Here is a 20,517-nt window from a genome sequence, read left to right on the forward strand (position 1 = left end):
CACTCTCCAGGACAGAAATTTTTCACCCCCTTTTACCTTTATTGTTGACCTTTATTACTTTTATTTAACAACTTTAAGAATTAGCAAACTAGTTTTAAAAAATACACTTTAGACAAAACGTGTCCCTCTATAACAGGTTGGCCACATTTGATCTAAGCAATAGATGTACTGAGATTGTGGAGTCAAACATATGAGCACTCTTTGAAATATTTCAGTCTACAGTCTTCTACAGAACAAGAATTATGTGGACTCTGGAAAAATGTGTGTCCTCTGGAAGCTGTCATTGACTTTTGGAAAACATTCATGCAGTATCTTCATGAATACAGGTAATGCTGTAGCACACTCAAGGTTTTAATGAAGCAATCCATTTGTCTCTGTATTACTGCAGCTCATTAAAATGGATAACATGAACTAGGCTGATGGTCTACATGAACTTGAAAGCATTCTAATTAATACCAAATGATCCTTTTGGCATGTATTGTCAAAGGGACATAATGAATGATTAAAGTGGTAAATGGGTCTCATCATGAACCAATAAAGGAGGGGTTTGAAGTTGAGCACTCTAATCAAAAATGCACTTTGTTTGATAACTTTCAGAGGTAATCTTGATGGTATTACAGTATCACAGCACATTCAGTCAACTAAATACTGTATCTCATGCTTTTTCAAATTGCAATGTACTATTCACTTGTAGAAAATACTTCCAAAGTGAGATAATATACAGTGCCATGTGAAAGTATTCAGAACTTTCCTATTGTGTTCCATTTTCAGAAATGGGGCAATTCTTCATAGTAAACTTGCTCTATGTCTCTTAATTTGCACACAACATTATGCTGGCACCCCCATGCCTGATAACTGGGGTGGAGCTGTCGGAGTGATGCACTGTGTGGGGTTTGTGTGAACACTTTGCATTCAGGCCAAACAGCTCCAAATTGTGCAGTCTGACCACAAAAGCTATTGTGCTTCCAACACAATGTTTGCAGTATCATTTACTGTACGTGTTTGTGACAAACCTATGCAAGATGCAAGATGTTGGTTTTGTTTTTTTCAGATCCAAGACCTGTCTGTGGAGTAGCTGGGATATTGTTGACAATCTTCTCCCATGTCAGCCACTGAAAGCAAATGAATACTTTCAAAGTTGCTGTTGGTATCCTTAACCAGTTTGCTCCTTGCCCAGCTGCTCAGTATGGCAAAACAGCCTCATCTAGTCAGTGTCTGGGAGTCTTAACGATTGACCTGACCATCAAAGAGATATTAAGAGTCTTTGAAATGTTTTTGTATACTTCTTTATATCCTTTTACCTTCCTGATTCAACTGTAATCCTGAATTGTCTTGAAAACTCCCTCGGCCTTCAAGGTTGAATCTTCGCTTTACATTCACTACCTGACTGAGAGAATGTGTGGAGTAGGTTGTGTATACAGTAACAAATATTAATGGTTACTTCAAAGTCAACCTGTGCAAGGGCTGGGATACTTTTGGAAGGCACTGTGTATTACAACATACAGTACTGTAGCTTGAGTGACACATACCGTAAACTGTCAAAAAAAACTGAACTGTTGTTTGTGCAAGAAAACACTGCAATGTATATTTTTATTTAACATGAATACTTCCAATGGGTCTTAAAATGTCACAGGTCAGATGGCTCTGAAGTACAGTACAGTACCTCAAGTGGCAACATCTCTAGCTCTCAACACAGGGTGCCACTAGTATCACTAGTATCTCCTACTGCAGTTCCCCAAGGGGTGGCACACAATAGACTCAGTGCCACTAGGGTTAGGTATTAGCTGATCCAGGGCTCTCTTGCCTGTCAGAGAGACACCCTTCCAGGGATGCTGCATGCTTTGCAGTAATATCCACGAGTGATGCACACTTCTCCCAATGGGTGTTGAACCTACTGTAGTGTAACTCACTAGGGAGCTTGTAATGTGCCATGACATGGGTGGGAGGGTGTGATGTGTGCCAGAAAATACAGACATAATATGTTCTTTTAAACTGGGTGGGTCTATTAAAAACATGACAGCCCTAACTTTACAAAAAACTTGCAGAAACCAATTTTCATCATTTTGATCTGTGAACATGGAGATAGAGGTTTATTTCATGCTGAAAGGAAAAGACAAGAGGCTGGATATTTTGGCCACGGAGCCACAGCTGAAACATGTCACTTTTTTTTTCCTTTCAGCATGGAATAAACCTTTACCTGTTCCTTTGCAGTCTACATAGCTTGCTACTTGAACTTAAACACAGAATTTCCAAACAAAGAAAAGGTGTAGAAAATAAACTGCTATCAATGAAGTTTAACACTTCAGTCAGTTTCATAACAATTATGACATTTCAGTCAACAGCACTGACTGTTTTCAGGTGTAAAGTTTACTCAGAAGCACACAGAAACTAAGGGCAGTCAAAAGCAAAACAATTACGCATTTTGAATGCATGCTAAAAATGAATACCTCCTCAGCAAACTAACACATGTGCAACAGGAATTCTGTCACATGTGTATTGATTGCCAGACGCAGTCAAAGACACTGCATTATGTGCATTTGTGGGAAATTCAACATTTTAGAACAATGCAATACATAAAATGCCAGTTGCTGTTAGGTAAATTTATCACAAAGTCTGACTTGTTTTTCAGAAGGCAACATGACAACATATTGTATGAGGCTTTCATAAATTTACTTTCTGTAACACGTTCCCCAGAGAAATAAAAGATGAAATGCTTTATATTAAGTTTAAATCTTCAAACACATCATGTCAAATTACAGTACAGTATGTCCTAATACTTTGTTAAAACATGTATCTGTATCCTAAGGCAAGCAAAAATATATCCTTAATGTGCACTGTAATACTTTAAAGAGAAAAGTCTATACTGTAAATACTTAATTCAGCATGACTTGCATTTTGTTTTACGCTGTTGGATTAGAAGTGCATAAACACCTCATTTTAACTAATTAACATGCAGTTGTACTACTTCACTCTCAGATCACTCTCTTAATTTCCTTTCGAGAAAATACCTGACTCATTACGCTATGTTCCTGACTGTCCTGAACTAACAAAGGCTCAAATGAAAGATTTCATGATCCCAGCTAAATTAAAATTAAGCGCTTGCTGTAACTCATGTCTCGTGTTGTTTATTCATTGCACAGATTCGTGCACAGATGTGTAGTTGGGTAGTGCCTCCTCCAACACACATTTTTGTCCTTCTGTTTCACACACAAGGCAACTTCAAGGGATTGACATCGTTTGAAACACCATTTGTTTTCTATTAAACTGCATCTTACAAAATTGTCCTTTCAATGACACTCATTCACTTTCAGACCAAGGCATCTGAGTGATTGCTTTGGAACCTAAAAAAAATCTATAACTATTTTTTCAGTCCAGTTGGTCTGTGGTAAATTATATTCCTCTAACTAGTACTTAGTGAAAGCAATTGTCCTTATTGTATACAGTAGTTACTGAATATTTCCAAATACATCATTTTCACTCATAACCATACACCATAAAACGATTCCTAAAAAGACTGAAATAACTTCATATGAATATGACATATGAATACGTATATTCTATTGTCATTGCTGTTAAAGCACAACGTTATCAAAATGTGATATCTATGGTTGCGTTCATTAACAAAGATCAGATTATACAGAGAATATGATCAAATTCTTTGAGCAATTAATGCTCAGTTTGCTGTAATTTGACACATCTCAGAAAATGACAGAAAAGTAATTATTGCTCACAAGACTTCACAAAAAAAGGGGTGCCAAGCATGTTCTGCTCTTCAGTAGGAAATAACGAAAAAAACATAACTGTATTTATGAGTCAGTTTATGTCTGAAATTTATGAGGATGATTGTTAGTAGCTACAGATCTTACTCCCAGCTAAATGAATACTTCAACAGAGTGAGAGACCTTTCAAAAATTAAACTACAGTTTACTGGAAGTTTTACAGCAATGGGTATTACACTATAACTTTAAATTTCCCTTGGATTTTCCTCAGTGCACTTCAAGTTTCTTTTGGGAGAACTATCCAATTATTCTGACGCAGAAGATTATACTAAACCCTGCAACAGGATAATTTAAATAATAGCTGTTTCTCACATTCAAAATTAAAGCAATTAATTAACCTCGAGGGAGGACACAGTTAATGCACACTCTTTTACTTATTTGGAAGCTTTTGTGTAATTAATATATTCAAAACTTAATTAATAATGTAAAACTTCAACATAAATTCCACTTGTACAGAAACAACATTAGCTCACATGACAGCCAGAAGTCATCTAGTCATCTTTAACTCCAGAGTTGTGCAAACAATATTGAAAAAGTCCAGTACAATGGTTGTACAGTACATCTGGATGTTGTCTATATTAAAAAATATACTATTATTTTAACAAATTGTTGTAAAAGCACACCCTTATAAATTTAATAGTGTTGTATTTGCAAACTGCATTATTTACATGTATCTTTTGCAATTACAGAATCTAGTTTAAAACGGTACAAACGTCAAACACACACATGCATGCTTATATATTTTAAAGAGAAACATTGTAAGAAACATCTGAGATACATGTAAATACAGCTTTGAGATACATGTAAATAGAGCATTGAAACAATTACTTACATGCCAAATATCAAAGCACGCAAAAGCAAAATGAAGCCAGGCCACGTGGAGCGATGACAAAGTTATGAAGAAAGAATAAACAAAATGTTAGTAACGAGACAGAAATAAGAATAACACTAGTCACCATTTCCACATTGTAACTGTTCTGCATCACCATTTTAATTTGTGGGGTGAGAGGAGACGGTTTGATGGTAATTGCAAAAATCACTGGAGCAGATATACTTTAATGCATTTTTCTTGGTATTTTAATAATGTGTTTCAAACACATTAAAACATAATTTGTTTATTAATATTATGAAATGGCATTTTGAGCTAATTATATTTTAATTCTATTGCACAAGAGCCCAATTACCATCTCTAATCTTATTTTAGCTGACCTTCTATTCAATAGGCGATTTAAGCTCTAAATACTGCTTGTGACCCATTAGAAGAGGTGTTTCCACTGCTGGTAGTTGTTAGTAATTGCATTAGCCTTTTAAAAACAAAATATTTTCCAATAAACCAGTATTGCCATCCTAAATATTTCCAGCTTTAAGAACAACCAGAAAGTGATTTGAGCATTTGGTGTATAATCTTACCTACTACTTCTGACATCTGCGTTATATCAATGTGAAAATGGCACGGTTCACTCATGCATATCAGAACCAACGTACTGTACTGTAGTAACAAGGAGGTGAGAAACGAACAACATGCTCATGCTCAGTACTAACCTTGCAACAGAGTTGAGCTAGTGGGCTCACTTATTTCTACACCAGGAAAATTAAAAAGGAAACATAAAGAACAAAATAAAAATTGGAAACTCAATCACAGCACTAGTTTGTGCACAACAAAAGAGCGTTGCGAAAAACATCTCTGAAAAGCTCAGCTCGAAGCAGAGCTGTGGTAACGTCTTAACTGTGATTGCCAAGTGCCAATTAAGTAATGTTCTGAAAGAGTAATGAATCACATTTGTATTATATTCTCCTCATGCTTGTCAGGCTCTTTTCAGCCTCCTAGATGAGGAGAACATTTTCTTTCAAACAAAATCGAGTAAGCAGAACAAATACTTAAATATAAATAAGAACACCCTGAATTATTGGAAATACATTGTTAGCAACAGTTCACGCTCATTTCAAGATAGCGAGGCAACTCTGCAGGTTGTTTAGCTCTTATTATTGGTACTCACTAAGATCGGATTTATTATTTTCCTTTGCAGTGGGCATATATAACGTTCTTAAATATTTTAATATTTATTTCACGCTGTGGAAATAAGAAACAATAATGTTATTATAGCCTGTGAGGAAGATGAGGCAACAACACCCTTGTATAGGAACATTTAACGTTTATGAAATCCAAAATAAAGAAAAACTGGATCGTAGAATAACATAACCAGAAGGCTGGTGTATTCTAAAATTCACCTTCATTTTTATATACTATGTATTTAATGTATAAAAACCTCTTTGTTAGAATAATGAGAATTATCTTAGAAAGCATTTCTTAAAAAAACCTTTTTACATAATCTATGATGGCGAAAGTTTCCTGGCTGCAAAGTGTAAAAGAAATAGATTCACAATTATGTTAAATATAATACTTTAGTAAGATTAACTACAGTATGTACTGTACTTTCCTTCGATACCCTAGTAATTGAAGTTTGCAAATCATAGAAGGAAATAATTCTTTGAAAGCAAACCTGAAAAAAATTGCAAAACTTAACACGCTTCCCTGACCAGTTTTAGATATTTGCCTCTTAAGCCTGTGATTGACACAATTCTGACAAAAATGAATAACAAATAGATTTTGAAACATGGTATATATTGACCCTCTCATTTAAAGGAGTGGTAAAACTACATTTGCAAAGCAATCAAATCACGAAACATTTGAGAAGTATAGAAACAAAATGTTAAGTGTACAGTGGGTTTTGTGTGTACAGAATATGTACAGTAATGGTGTATATACAGTATACAGGATTTACTTAAAATGTTTATAGATATTAGAAAAAAAGATGGACTGAAACAAGTCTTTGCTCATTTTCAGAGAAAATGCAAAGGCATTGGAGAAAGAGAAGAAACAGACAGATTCTGTTGGAAACATCTCTGAACATGTGTCTCTTTTAGTATCACAAACAGTCATCATATTAGCTGCTTCTGACAAAATAAGGACGGTACCGCCCATTACTGCAGGCAGATACTGGCGGACACATGGAAAAATTACTGCACGATGCCTGTTGCACAAACGGCAACTTCCACTAATTCCTCTCACAGGTCCATGGCTAGCATTGCAGGTTACTGGAGCTTCAGCGAATGACGCAGGGGAATGTGTTTTCCTCTCCCACCAGCGTCAAGGGCAGAGCTGAACCAGGCAGGGTTTTGATCAGAGCTCTGGGTTCCCTAGCGCCATCATTGCAATTGATTGCGTGTCTGCAGATACAAGAATCAATTCAGAGCAGCTGCTTTTCCATTAACTGTAAGGGCTTGCACTCTCACTCATGTGCTCATTGCTAGGGAATTAGTGTTACTTTAAATAAAGCCAGGCAGCTTTCAACACTAAACAATGGCCATTTAAATACTGCAACCTACACAGTTCTCCAATTCACTTTTTGATGTGATTTTAAGTAAAATACTTAGTAAGGACATAAACGTAGTTGATATAGCGAAGATCCTAACAGTGAAGACACCTTAAATCGATTTGCTATTGTTTGTTACTTCTTACATCTTACAGGACACTAAAGAAGGACTTTTGCTAAATTCCCCTGCCCATGAGGAGCAAAAGCAGGGACACTTCTTCACCTAATCACAGTCAGGACCAGCTCTGTTACAATGTCAATCCCAGTGCAACTGGGATAAAGCTCAGGTGAAGAAGGAGGTCAAAACCTCTGCATTACACACAAATGTGGCAGGTACAGTACCAGTGATAAACTCAGGGGACAGAAGAGTGCTTGGAGAGGTTCTGAAAATATTCAGGTACTTTTGGGGTTTGCTAGTCACTTGGGATTCACCAGTCAATTTGCATTCCCACTCTGCAGTGAATGGGTTACCAGTGGACTAGTTTGCTACATACTGATCGTGCTCAGCACTGCTTTTGCTCAGAACTACTCACAAGCCACTCCCTCCGGCATTAAGGCAATAAGTGTTTGATTATAGCATGATTATAACTTTACATTCACCGTGCACTCAGAGAGATTAATTCTGAAGTGTTTTTGTTATTGTTTTACAATTACACCGAGGAAAGTTTTTTATCATCTCCAAACAATATTAATTATAAGGGTAGGGCTCAATTATAAAGCTCAAGATCAAGATAATGCAACTGTTTGTGAAGGTTTTCAGCACTGTCACTAGTTAAGGAGTCAGCGGAGATTCTGGGATGTGGTTAATACTAAAAGTTCCATGTGAAGTGAAGTGACTTTGGTGATGATGCAAAACGTGTTAGTGTCTGGCACGTGCAATTTAAACATGCTGTGTAGTCAGAGTGGTCTTCTTCTCAGGACAGTCTGCAGGGGAAACAATTCTGCACATGAAAAGATGGGGGTGTCAGAAAAGGAGCCTGAATATTCGGAATCAAGACCACATCATGAAGCGAACATCATGAGTAAAGTACAGGAAAAAAACGGTAAGTGTAGGTAGTGTGTGCACATGCAATGTAATATATATATATTATATATAGCGGATATTTCAAATGTTGATAGATTTTAATGTCCTCACCATTGAAACCTCATTATCAAAATCTCCTAAGTGTCTGAAAGTACTGTGCAGTATTAAAACATCACCATCATGGTTCCACTGAGAGAGATTCATTCTCACGTATTTTTGGTTCATGTTGTACAATTACAATCGGGGAAGTTTATACTGTCTCTAAACATTGTTCATTATATACTCACCATACAGAATTATGTTGATGTATGCGCTTCCGAGTTTGTTAGTGGCAACACAAGTGTAGTTGCCATAGTTTTCCTGAGAAACATTTCTGAACGTGAGGAAGGACAGTCTGCCTCTGTTCTCAATGTCTGTGCCATTAAGTCCGTTAAGGATCCTGAAAAACAGTTTCATGGATGTGAGATGGAATACCTGTGGGCTTTCATTCTTCTTCAGACAAGTACTGCCTAATATGTGCTACAGTATAAATTAGTGCAATGATATAATAAATTATCTGTGTTTTACGCTCACCCTACAGTATCTAAGCACACCACAACAGTGATAAAAACAAAATAATTAAAAATAACATTCTAAACTGTACACGTTATGGAGTAAGTCAGCCATTTTGTGCAAAAGGTAAGAAAGCTCATTGACTTCCCATGGACATTCATAAAATGTATTTAAAGGCATTATAAAAATTATGTATTCTTATCACAAATGTACTCAAAATGTCAGTAATGGGAGGAATTTAATATTGGAACATGACCTTTTCTGGGCTTTCAAGTCACAGACTTTTGACATTTAGCAAACAGTGTAATGGCTTTTTCAGAATCTCCAGTAATCAGGAAGATTAACCTGTTCGTACTGTATTTAGTATACTGTATTTGGAACATTGAAGAGTGACTTGACTTCATTTTCTTATTGGTAATGAGCTAAAATGTTGCACAAGCTATATTACTGTTTATGCAATAACTTGCTAACACCAAGTGACATTCACGATACTGGTGCTGTTTTACCATTTTTTAATTCGACTGTTGCTATTTTTGCATGGGGCAGTTTAGCTAAGGCTGTAAGTATGAGTAAGTACAAACCTGTCAGCGATTTCTAGGTCTGTCAGTGTGATAGACAGTGTGAGCGATTAAGCAGGTAAAATCTCTCCTGCTCCTAAGAAGGCCCACAAACTTAGAAAAAAGTGAGAAAATTGAATCTGACTGGTTAGCTGTCGCAGAAAGTGAGCAGAATTATATTCATATAATTTAAATATAATTTATCAAATGAGTCTTTCATAAATGTAATCTTTTGGGATTCCATATTCAAACAGTTGAATTTCATTTGGCCCCTCAGTGTTTTGATGATAGGACCCCTGTGCTGTATTTATCCTTCATCTCTCTGTGTATATTTAAAGATCAGTATCTCTGAAGTCTCTAATCACACAGGAACTCTTTTAAGTCATTACCATGCAATATTTTGGAAACACTTTATTTCAGTGTTATAACAAGACATCATAATCACATGTATAATACATGTATAATACATGGGATATATGCACAAAGGACACAATATCTGCATAAGACATGGCATTCATTTAATTTCCCGTACTTGGTATGATCCAAATAAAAACTGTGCTAAAACAAATCTCATGACTTCTTCTACACAGGTTACAGTATGTCATGTCCCTATAAAGTATTATAAATGTTATTACAACATCTTATGTAGCAGTTATGAAGGGATTGTGAAGCCATTATACAGAAACATTCAAACAAGGTGTTTCCAATATTTTTTTCGAGAGAATATTAAGAATCTAAATGGCATGTGAAATGCGGTTATTTTAAGGATATGAAAGTTTGTCAAAACATCTCTTGTGTGCAAAAAAATAGCAATGCTAACCCGAGATTATTGGATGAACAGTTAATATTCCATTTATGAATTAGAAACAAGGTGAAACCTTGGTGCACCATCAGACAAAAACTGGTTTTGTTTTGTAAGTAAGTTGTATGTAAGCATTTCTTTTTTCTGTTGAATGAAGAAAAGGTTTTGCTAAAAATATATTGTGATGGATGTAATTTTACAGAAAGTAAACCCTGGTAAATCTTTATTCTTTGTAAGCAGATGCACACAAATATAAAATATAACGTTTTTTCAAATGTACTATCGAATAAATTGTGAAGGAATGTACTTTAACAGCACTTCATAGAATAGCTGATGACAGAAGTTAAATATTTTTGACAGAACTTATTAATTCAAATGTACAGAACACCAACCGTGTAACCCTGTCTCTACATCTGTAGACATCTGTAGATCAACAAATTGGAAACATTTCAATTTCCACTTGGGTTATTGATTTCCGTACAATACTGTTTTTTTACTTCATATCACAATCCAATGACTTCTTTCACAATCTGTTACCACTTCAGTTATAAGAACGAACATGTTAAAATTAAATTAAGTTGGGTGATTAATAATATAGGATTGTTACCTTCTATCATCTCTGTACCACTCAAAGACTGCTGAAGGCACAGCATCTGCTTCACAACGTAGAATTGCCTTCTGCCCCAGTGGGACTCCTATGTCTTTAGCTTCTGAGATAGCTGGAGGAACTACAGACACACAATGGGCAAATTACTTATAAATGCAAGCCTGTGCGTGCAAACAAACAATATATATATACATACAGTATATATATATGGCATTACTGAATAGAAAACACTGCAAGATTATTAAATTCTATTGTTAATAATGCATCAAAATGGAACAGGGAAGAAAATGCAGTCGGAGAAGGAAAAGGAAGTTGCTTTTGAAAAAAAAATCACAGTGAGACTCTGTGAAACCCGAGCCTTTCTCTCAGCTTGGGGAAAAAAAATCAATAAGAGTAGAGCGTCTTTCCCATTCCACACACCAGATGATTTCTGAATTTCTTGATGTTAAGGCCAGACCAGACACCTCAACAAGACACCAAATCCATTTCCGGGACAGAGTACACAATCTTTATCCCCAATGCTGTGCCGTCTCTCTGATGAAGCCAACAGAAGATCTCAACATCTGTGACTTTATAGTCTTGCTGTGGATATAAACGATTTAAAAAAAAAACTCAAAGATGGAAAATGGTACTCTCAACAGTCCTGTAAGTGAAAAAACTGTCTTCACACAATAATTTGAAGTTGTGCACAGTATGCTGCATTTTTTAAACGGCCAGAGAATCATTATTTGTTGATACTGTACTGTACTGTACATCGGTCACAGAGAAAAATGGAGAAGAATGCAGATCAGCTTACAGTTCACTGTTATTTTTACTTTTTGTACATCAACCGAAGCCTCATTTGATGCGCTGCACTCATATATCCCCTCTTTCTGCCTGGTGATGGCCGGGATTTCCAAATACTCCTCCTCTGAAACAGGACCCTGAGCTGAAAGAGAGGAAAACACCACATGACTTTAAAGCTGCATCCCAGAAACACGAGAAGTGGGGGAAAAACTTCATTTGGAAATGGTAACTTTTCCATGGAATATGACCTTGTGAATTTGATCAATGACCGCTCCACAAAGAATTTAAATTCCATTGCCATTTCCTTGCTCAGCTCTCATAAGTCATCACATATGAGAGATCCATCACAAAGAATTTACTTTCTCATTCCAACATAAAATTCACTTGGCAAAAAGCCAGAGTACCTTGGCTACTTTTTCTGAGATCCTTTTCATGCTTAGTATCAGTCCAACCATTCTAATATCCACGCTGGCCCGACTGAACTTTTTTTTTTTAATAGTTTTTGACGATTTATGGGGTGGTGTGTTTTTATAAGACACGCAGAGGTACCATTAAATCTTTTAAAGCTGCTTTAGATACTGTAACGTCAAAATGCAATAAATCGCCAATCTCAGGGGTGGGAATCGTGTGAGGTTTTGACAAAGTTTTTTATTTTAACAAGATTATATTTAGGCAATGACATTAACAACCAAGTGTTAAGTGCCCAAAGGTTTCAGAGGTCTACGTTGATGCTCTGACATGATCATTCTCTTAAACTAGTGTGACAGAATGTAGTTTCTATCTGCAGATCCATTAAGCAGCCTGTTTAGAAGAGATCAATAACAAACTCAAACACACTTGGAATCTAGGTTTAGCTTTGACCTAAAATCTTAACTGCTGTACGGGGCAGTGCCATTTATCCCGATTACCCATATTTAGTCACTTAGGCTTTTTCATAACAAGGGACTTAATTGACAGAAACGTCTCCCAACCCTACCTTCCCCCTTTTAACAGTTACAGCAGGCAACCAGGAAGGACTGAAATGGCATCTTAGAGGTTTAAGACTGTAAAACCATAAATGATAACAATAACAGGACGCTATTCTTCAGATTATCTAGCTCATTTGAGTCGTCGTGACTTACTGATCTTTTACAACATGGCTGTATAGACTGTTTGAGATTCCCATAGCCTTCTATATGAAAAGTGTCTGCTGTTCTTTTCTAAATGTACTGTATTTGCCCATACTTTCCACGGGTGTCTCCTAGTTTGTGTCTCACTACTGATTCTGGAATAGCGTATTGGGCTGACAATATCTTTGATGATTTTGAAATGTTCAGCCAGGACCTCTCGAACTCTTCTGTGTTCACTTTTTAATTATTTTAGCATATCAGTGTAGGATATTCTGGAAAATTATATACTGTATACAGTGTACACAAACATCTAGATATCTTCCCCAAGTTCAGTGTTTCATGTAGAGTTAATGGTTTTAATGTGCTGAATAATGAAACTTTGGAATTCACCGAAAACAAAATTATCTTTTAAACATGGGATGCACTATTTATCTTGCTTTTAAAATCCACTCTGACATCAATCGGATTTGCATGTACAGTATAAGACCAGCATTTGTACGTTGTAATGGGATTCCTGGTCATGTTAGAAGCCTTTTGATACATTTTGAGTCATCCCTGGTTAGTTTGCACTCTTTTAAATGTACAATACAATGTGGTCTAGTATTTTTTAAAATATCCTCTTACTTAAGTTAAGGCCTGATGAAATCTGACCGAAATATAAACCAATTCCTGAATGGAACACATTTTAGTCGGGAGCAATTGATCTTCAGCGAGAAAACTATTATCTGCAGTACTGATGACCTCGCAGAACATGGTTAAGTACTCGAAGCAACATTTTTAAAATGCTGTAATAGTGGATTGTACAGTAGCCATATTTTATATAAGGTTTTGTTCCAGCACACGTACTCTACCTGACACAAAAAGTGAAGAGGTATTATCAAAAACTTGTAATTAAATCGCCTTCCTTATTACAGCATATATCGATGCGTCTATGAGACTTGCATTTGTGCTGCTCAGTTTTAAATGACAATTGTTTAACAATTAAAGTGCAACAGAAAAAAAAACATCTACTCATTCAGCTCTACACTGACATTTAATGCCTTTGTTTTCTGACTTTCACGGCAAGGCTGGAGTTTGTCAAGTCATTTCACAACATCATAAATTCTACTTTAGCAATGATCTCTTCTGTAACTTATCACCTTGTTGTCAGCCTGACTGTAAAGAAAATATATTTTTCCTTACATGATCATACAGTATAAAGTGATTTTCGTTTGTACACTCTTTTACAGGGTCTTGTACAGTACAACAAGAGTGCCCATTTCTCAGTCTGCCTCTCCTAGTCTGGAGTCCTAATCTCTACTCCATACAGTACATACACATGGGAGACAGAGTTTTGGTAGAATAACTTTCCCAAAATGTACAGTTGACCTACTTTTTCCTAGAGTAATTTCAGCTTATATAAAACAGGTCACACATGTTTAATAACACACTAAAGCTATTTGTTTTGACCACCAATAGTCACTGCAATCGGAAATTCCCAAAGACAGAAACTGATGGTTTGCACTGTCTTCTTTCTATCGATATGTCCTTTATGATTAAATACTACTTGAAAGCTTGTCGAAATAAAGTGCATTAAATTCATGAGGTTACCTAGCTTAATTCCTTGCCCCGGATCTCTGATAATGGTAGCTTATCATCTTCAAAGCTCCATTTGTAGTTAAGCAAATCTTTAGAATTCATTGTTCCCTAAAAGCCAATACTCCTGATGATCACTTTGTAGCTGTAAGTAGCTCCATATATTCTATTGCCCTCATTTGTTTGTGAGTGAGCTTTGGGATTTATGTCTGAACCTCTGAAAGACATCATGAATGCTAAGTGAGTGACAATAGAGAAAAATGTCGCTAGGGGTCGACATACTTCCTAGACTGGAGATCTGATAACTGTACAGTAGTTTTATGCTTTGCCTGTGTTTTTTCTGAAAACTCACATTTTATGTACTTGCTAAAACAACAGATAAAGGCACACTCAAAGCGAGGGTAATTTAAAACTGGTAATAAAGTTTGGGATCTATTATATTAAATGCCATTATATTATTCCATTATATTATATTGCTCAGTCTGAATTCATTAATATACTGTAGAACTGTAAGACAACATTGTAGTACTCCCAATTTAAAAAAAATATGAGTAAAAAAATGTGCTTACTAAACTTCCTAAAAGACGGCAAGTGATACCAAGTACTTTTCTTCAATATTCCCAAGTGTTTGAGAATGACAGCAATCAAAGGTGCGCACAATAACATAAATGAGTCTGAAAAGGCAAATCACTCACACCAGAGATCGTTAGAATTGCTAGAGGACTCTGCTTACCTGACAAGGAATGCCAAGAGAACTGCAACAGAGCCTTCAAGTGTTAAAATACTTATTTTCTCATATTTAACCACTGAATCACCATTAGTCCCACACAAAACCTTCCTACTTATTTATCATGTTCACACACTAAACCAGAGCCAACATAGCAAATAAAACTAATTTATTAGCTTATTAGGAATCACAACAACCGTGCAATTACTGTACATACGGTACTTACATATACAGTATCAAGTTGCAGAAAAGTGCAACATTGTGCAACATTGTGCAACGTGGAATATAACAATAACAGAAATCATTATCATTGTCCTTAGTTTGTCCCACTAGGAGTATGAGAGAGATCTCCCCTGCACAGTGTGGTTATACAAGGCTGCAGCTTTCTTACAGTCTGTTTGTACAATAAGGTAAGATCTGTGACCAACTTAAAGAAATGGATAAGATTGAAACTGGGCAGATACAGTGCAGTAGCTTGGAACCACTGAAAACCCTCTTTCTTTTGAAGGGACCAGTCACAACCTCTTTCTTTTTTTCTTGCAGCACAGCTGGGCAGAAAAAAAAAGTACTAGGATGTGAGAAGCACTGTTTCTATCTTAGACGCTAGTTGAAAAGAATGTATATTCACCTACTGTAGGAGAAGAAAACAACAGGGAAAACTCAGGACATCTCTAAACCCACCTCAAAACACAACCGATCACCAGCAATTTAAAGTGTACTGTACAGTACTTACCACTTCGCAGTCTTACCCTTGAGCTTCACTGTTCACCTCTATCAACCTTTGTTTCTGCTTACTCAGTTTAGTATTAACCCTGCCTAAAACAAGGTCATGTAAACATAAACTTAAAATCACTAGTTAATTCACCAGAGTTTAAAGATTTTCATTTTTATGAACATTGTCACATTTCATACATCTGTAAGCTCTGATGTATGTAAATCACTTACTTTACAAAGAATTCCTAATGAAAAATATAAATGGTGAAAAAAAAATTCATGGACAGTTTATCATGATCTCTCTCATAGGTGAGACAGTACTTTTAACAGGAAACTCTCTGAGAAAGGCCTTTCATTCAGTCAAGAAATGAATTTTAGATGCTGGTTAACCTGGAGTCAAAAGCTGTTGAGAAAAATGACAATTTCTGAGTACATACTGCTTACCCTTCATGGCAGGGATCTCTGAATTCCTCAAATCAACAAATAAAAGGTTGTAGACCGTTCTATGTTGCAAACTGAAGTGATAATTTACTCCATCACGCTAATAGATATAATGACTTTAGTTTTATAGAAAACTCAGACTTTTTTACACTTCACTTCTGAAAAACCAACACTTGAGCAAGAAATGAATAAAACAGTAGGCCTGCGAGAGTTTCCATTATTTATGAAGATACCTTAGAATTATTAGTATTTTTTCAGCGAAACATATTTGTGCTTACTCAAAAAAATAGCTCAGATAATTAGGTCTGTTTGAAACATGTTACTTTTGCTGACCGGTTCATTCATTGAGGGAAGGCTGTTAGTTACTCCCTTAGTGATGCACCAGATGTTTGTTAAACTAATATTTTAAACGGAATACACAGGACACGGTGAACAGATCAGAACATCTGATCTGTTTTGCGTCCAAGGTGCTCATGGGTGTAAGCTCATTTTTCACGAGCGTGCACAAGCAGGAATGAAAATCAGACTCGAATGCCATAGGGAGGGCTTGCTATTTTCAATCACAAAGTGGAAAGGTAGATTGCTGTCCTGTACAAAAGGCAGACAAATTCTCCCTCTATGTACAGTACACCTGGGAAAAGAAAAAAATAATGCATACTGTAGGTCCCTGCAATATTTTAAGACGTTAAAAAGAGCTGGCTTCCCCAATTACAGACTTGTCAAAGAAAGTCTTGCAACAGCAATAATCCCATGCCCATTACCAGCCTGCCTTCCCATTTCTGATCTCTCCAAAAAGACTGGGGTAGAGAGAGGATAGCCGCAACAGCCCTGACACTGAAACACATAAATAATAGCATTCCCCTCCCCCTCCCACCAGTGCAGCATGGATGAGCCATGGCTGGTACATTAGGTAGATTATCATCTACAAGAAACAGAGGAAAATAGACCGATTGCAAGGCTGAGGGAGAAACAGCTCCTCATCCATCACCCCTCTGGTAAAGAAAAAAAAATAATGTTGTATCGTGACAAAGAAAGAAAGCAGAAACCTGTTATCTGATGCCCTTCACTAAAACATCCATCTAAAAAAAAAGTGATAAATTTGTGAATGATAAGGGGAAAAACCCAGAGCAAGATGATCTTCTTGAAATTTCTTGACCACCCCGATGGGAGACACAGGTTGGAACACTGAAACTTTTAGCTTTGCACTTCTGTTGTTTTTTCATTGATATGTTTTAAAATTAAATCTACTGCATTTAATGTCACCAGATATAATGTAGCTTGTAAAAGGACTACATTAATATCAGTGATAACAGTTGTGAAAATACTGCCTAATATTGCTTTAATGTTGCTCAGAGTCATCAGATGAGCCAGGCTGCAATCGGGTGCAACCAAAAGTGTAAGACTTTTCCCTGAAAGTACATTTCATGATCTTTTGTTATTTTATAAAACAACTGATTCTAATTGATTTTAGCTATTGATTCCACACAAAAAAACACATAATGCAAAAGCAGCTGTCATATGGCAATGAGTCACATACAGTACATTCACCTTCAAAAGAACCCCCAAAAATATACAGAAAAGGCTTATTCTATGGAGAGCTTTAAAATGTGGTTAACCTGAGGTCTTCTTCTGATTTCAGTTGTTATATGATATTGAGATCTGTTAGTGTTTCACTGGTGTAATAAGGTCTTTGACTGAGGTTCGCAAGGTAATGGCAATACTTTCTGGAAATGGTCACTATACAAGTGAGACCAACATGAAAAACCAGCTACTCCCGTTACCCTGTTCTGAATTAAACTCAACTAAGAGAGCAAATAAGGAACAAGTTAAAGGTTTATTTCCATGCTGGAAAGAGAAGAAAGGAAACACAACGTTTCGGCAGTGGAGCCGTCTTCGGGTGTGAGCTAGTGAGAAGGCTCCACAGCCGAAACGTTGTGTTTCCTTTCTTCTCTTTCCAGCGTGGAAATAAACCTTTAACTTGTTCCTTTGCAGCCTACTGTACGCATGCTGAGGCAGCTGCCTACTTGAACTACTAAGAGAGCAACATGTTGTTACATCCTCTGTCATTCCTTGTAGATTTAAAGCAAATCCAAGAAAGCAGAATGCTGACTGGATTCAACCCATCCATATAATGCTAATAAAATGAGGCAGTTATACTCCCCATGTACCACAGGAGGGAACAAGCCCCAGAGGACAGTGCCGTTTCTTAAAGTGAACAGGCGGTGTTTTGTTTTCCTTATCTCCCCTTAGATCACATTCCTGGACAGCTTGTCTTTGACTCAGTTCATCAGAAGCTACGGCTCATTTGTTTGGCTACAGAGAATAACAGAAAGCACAATATGGAAATAAAATCTGTTAGCACTGTTGCAAAATACAGTTCTTGCCACTTTTATGATCATGGGCTTTATCCATTGCGCAAAAAAAGAAGAAGGGAAAGAACATAAAAAAACAGACTTACAATTTTGCCAAACCTGTTCCTAAAACGACAGAGAACTTTTTTTAGGACAAGCAAAGCTGGTTTCAATTTCCCTGCGTTTTTTTGTACCAAATGCATTTTTCATTTACTGAACTAAAAGACATTTTATACTGTTTCGACTCTTTTCTGCTATTTTCTTTAAAAAGAGGTCATATGAATCGAGATGATAGTTTTCAGTAAATTATCTCAAGCTATTCTATGTTGTACCCATCAATCATCTCTACCACTTCAGTGGTAAGAAACAACGCTTCTTCATGATTTAATTACAAGGGGCAAGAACTCTACACGTATCTTTGTTGAAAGGGAAATAAATATATATTTTCTTTAATTCTGCAATGGTTTTAACCCTTTTCTTTCACATAAACATTAAGTGTAAAAACAGGTTTTCAAATAATTAATAATAGAATCATTGACTTCATGATACATTCTCCACAGGTGGCAAGAATGCAGTGGGGAATAGGTTAAAAGTGGTGCAGCGACTTCTGGCATAATTATTCTGGCACTCAATTTATTCTGCTACAAAACAAAGCCAACATAAAGTCACATGTTTCAAATTTGTGATTGTCTGGGTGTGTAAAAGATTTAACCTGAAACAGAACACATTTTTTATTTATGTCAGGCACCACAAAGAACACCAATAGCTACTTTAAAAAATGTGATTTAACTTAAAACATCATCCCACAGTACAGTATAAGGCACTCAAAGATGTATTTTAGCTCAGCTGTTACTGTATATACAGTAGGCAGACCTTTGTACACACAGTGAAACCCTGTTTTGTTGAAGAAACTCAAGCACGGTTAGTATTGTATTATGGAGTTCAAGGTCAGCAATATGTGACTTTTACTTCTGCTGCAGTATTGCCTTAGTGTGCAGCTTTGCACATTGTTTTCATCACAGTACTGTAAAAGTAGTGACTGCAATCAGCAAAGTACCAGGTTTTGTTGACAAGGTTTTGCAGTTTTCCTGGGAACTAACTGACCTGCACAGTCTGTAAATTGTGACATAATTGCTCTGACTAATTAAGTTCAGGGTACAATCAAGTATTCATGTATTCATGCCATAGTACTGTACTTGACCACAGGATCACGATCACACTCAGTTTCAGTATTACAAATATTTCCACAAGAGCGACACTGCAACCTCAACCACACAACAGATGATGAAAGAGAGGTGTGAAGTTTCTACATCTGTTGATTTGAGGGTTAGCTTTGGGAAAGCCATATTGCAGTGGCCTCAAGTGTAATTTTGCCAGGACATCAGGGTCAACACCCTTAATCTACTACAATACTGTACCTACCGTAGACTGCTATTTTCTGTCAGATAGGCTGGTAAAAATACAATGGAAGATCTCATAATTACTGCAGCCACAGACCTCCAAAGATGCTGAGAAAGTGCAAAACTTCATGCCAAACATCTTGTATGAAAAGGTTTCAGAGATGCTGACTTTCAGAAGCTAAGATTACCACAAACACAGAAGCTGAACTTTTCCTTACCCCACCAAAAATAGACCATTCCCCAAAGGCACAGCTACTGTACTTGCTCTGCAGCCTGGGGAAGCACACATTAACATTTCTAAAGCAGTCCTGTTCTCCCTAGAAACAAAGAGATCCTGATGTTTCATTTCCACTGGTGGCCAAATATCTGATTTTAATCTAATCTACTGTAAGTCAATAAAATCGATATTAATAAAATAGTCACCATAATAAGTGGAGAGAGAATATTCCAGCTTTCAAACTTTTGAGGTGTTTTGTAAAGCAATGTGGGGTATTTTTTTGTAAACAGCTAAGGTTTACCTGTCAAACCTGTATCCCGTCCTTGAAATGTAGATAAGGAGACTATCACAGTGACAAGCCAAATAGTTTTCATCAGACACTCTCTGATCCGTTATAACAATACTGAGTGGCAGGTTCTATTCTATTGAAGCCCACAAGCCATCTATCCATCATAAACCTGAATATAACAATCAGCCCTCTATCTGCTGTGCTTGTGCCCTG

The 20,517-nt window shown here is 36.5% G+C and overlaps 1 protein-coding gene across 7 annotated transcripts in view; it reads right to left on the bottom strand.

Annotated features, from left to right (window-relative positions):
• ntm (neurotrimin) overlaps positions 1 to 20,517 on the bottom strand; it is a 356,083-nt gene that overhangs the window by 5,194 nt on the left and 330,372 nt on the right. For 5 of the 7 annotated variants that reach the window (XM_088939315.1, XM_088939318.1, XM_088939317.1 and 2 more), the window contains 4 exons: positions 11,492 to 11,623; positions 10,696 to 10,816; positions 8,465 to 8,616; positions 5,322 to 5,357 (listed from right to left, as the gene is read on the bottom strand). In XM_088939315.1, the coding sequence (XP_088795441.1) occupies positions 5,322 to 5,357; positions 8,465 to 8,616; positions 10,696 to 10,816; positions 11,492 to 11,623 (441 nt within the window). The remainder of the gene's footprint in view (positions 1 to 5,321; positions 5,358 to 8,464; positions 8,617 to 10,695; positions 10,817 to 11,491; positions 11,624 to 20,517) is intronic. The other 2 variants (XM_088939320.1, XM_088939319.1) reach the window with 1 other exon arrangement.

The sequence above is a fragment of the Atractosteus spatula genome, chromosome 22, assembly GCF_055471065.1.
Source record: "Atractosteus spatula isolate fAtrSpa1 chromosome 22, fAtrSpa1.hap1, whole genome shotgun sequence".
Classification (NCBI taxonomy): Eukaryota; Metazoa; Chordata; class Actinopteri; order Semionotiformes; family Lepisosteidae; genus Atractosteus; species Atractosteus spatula.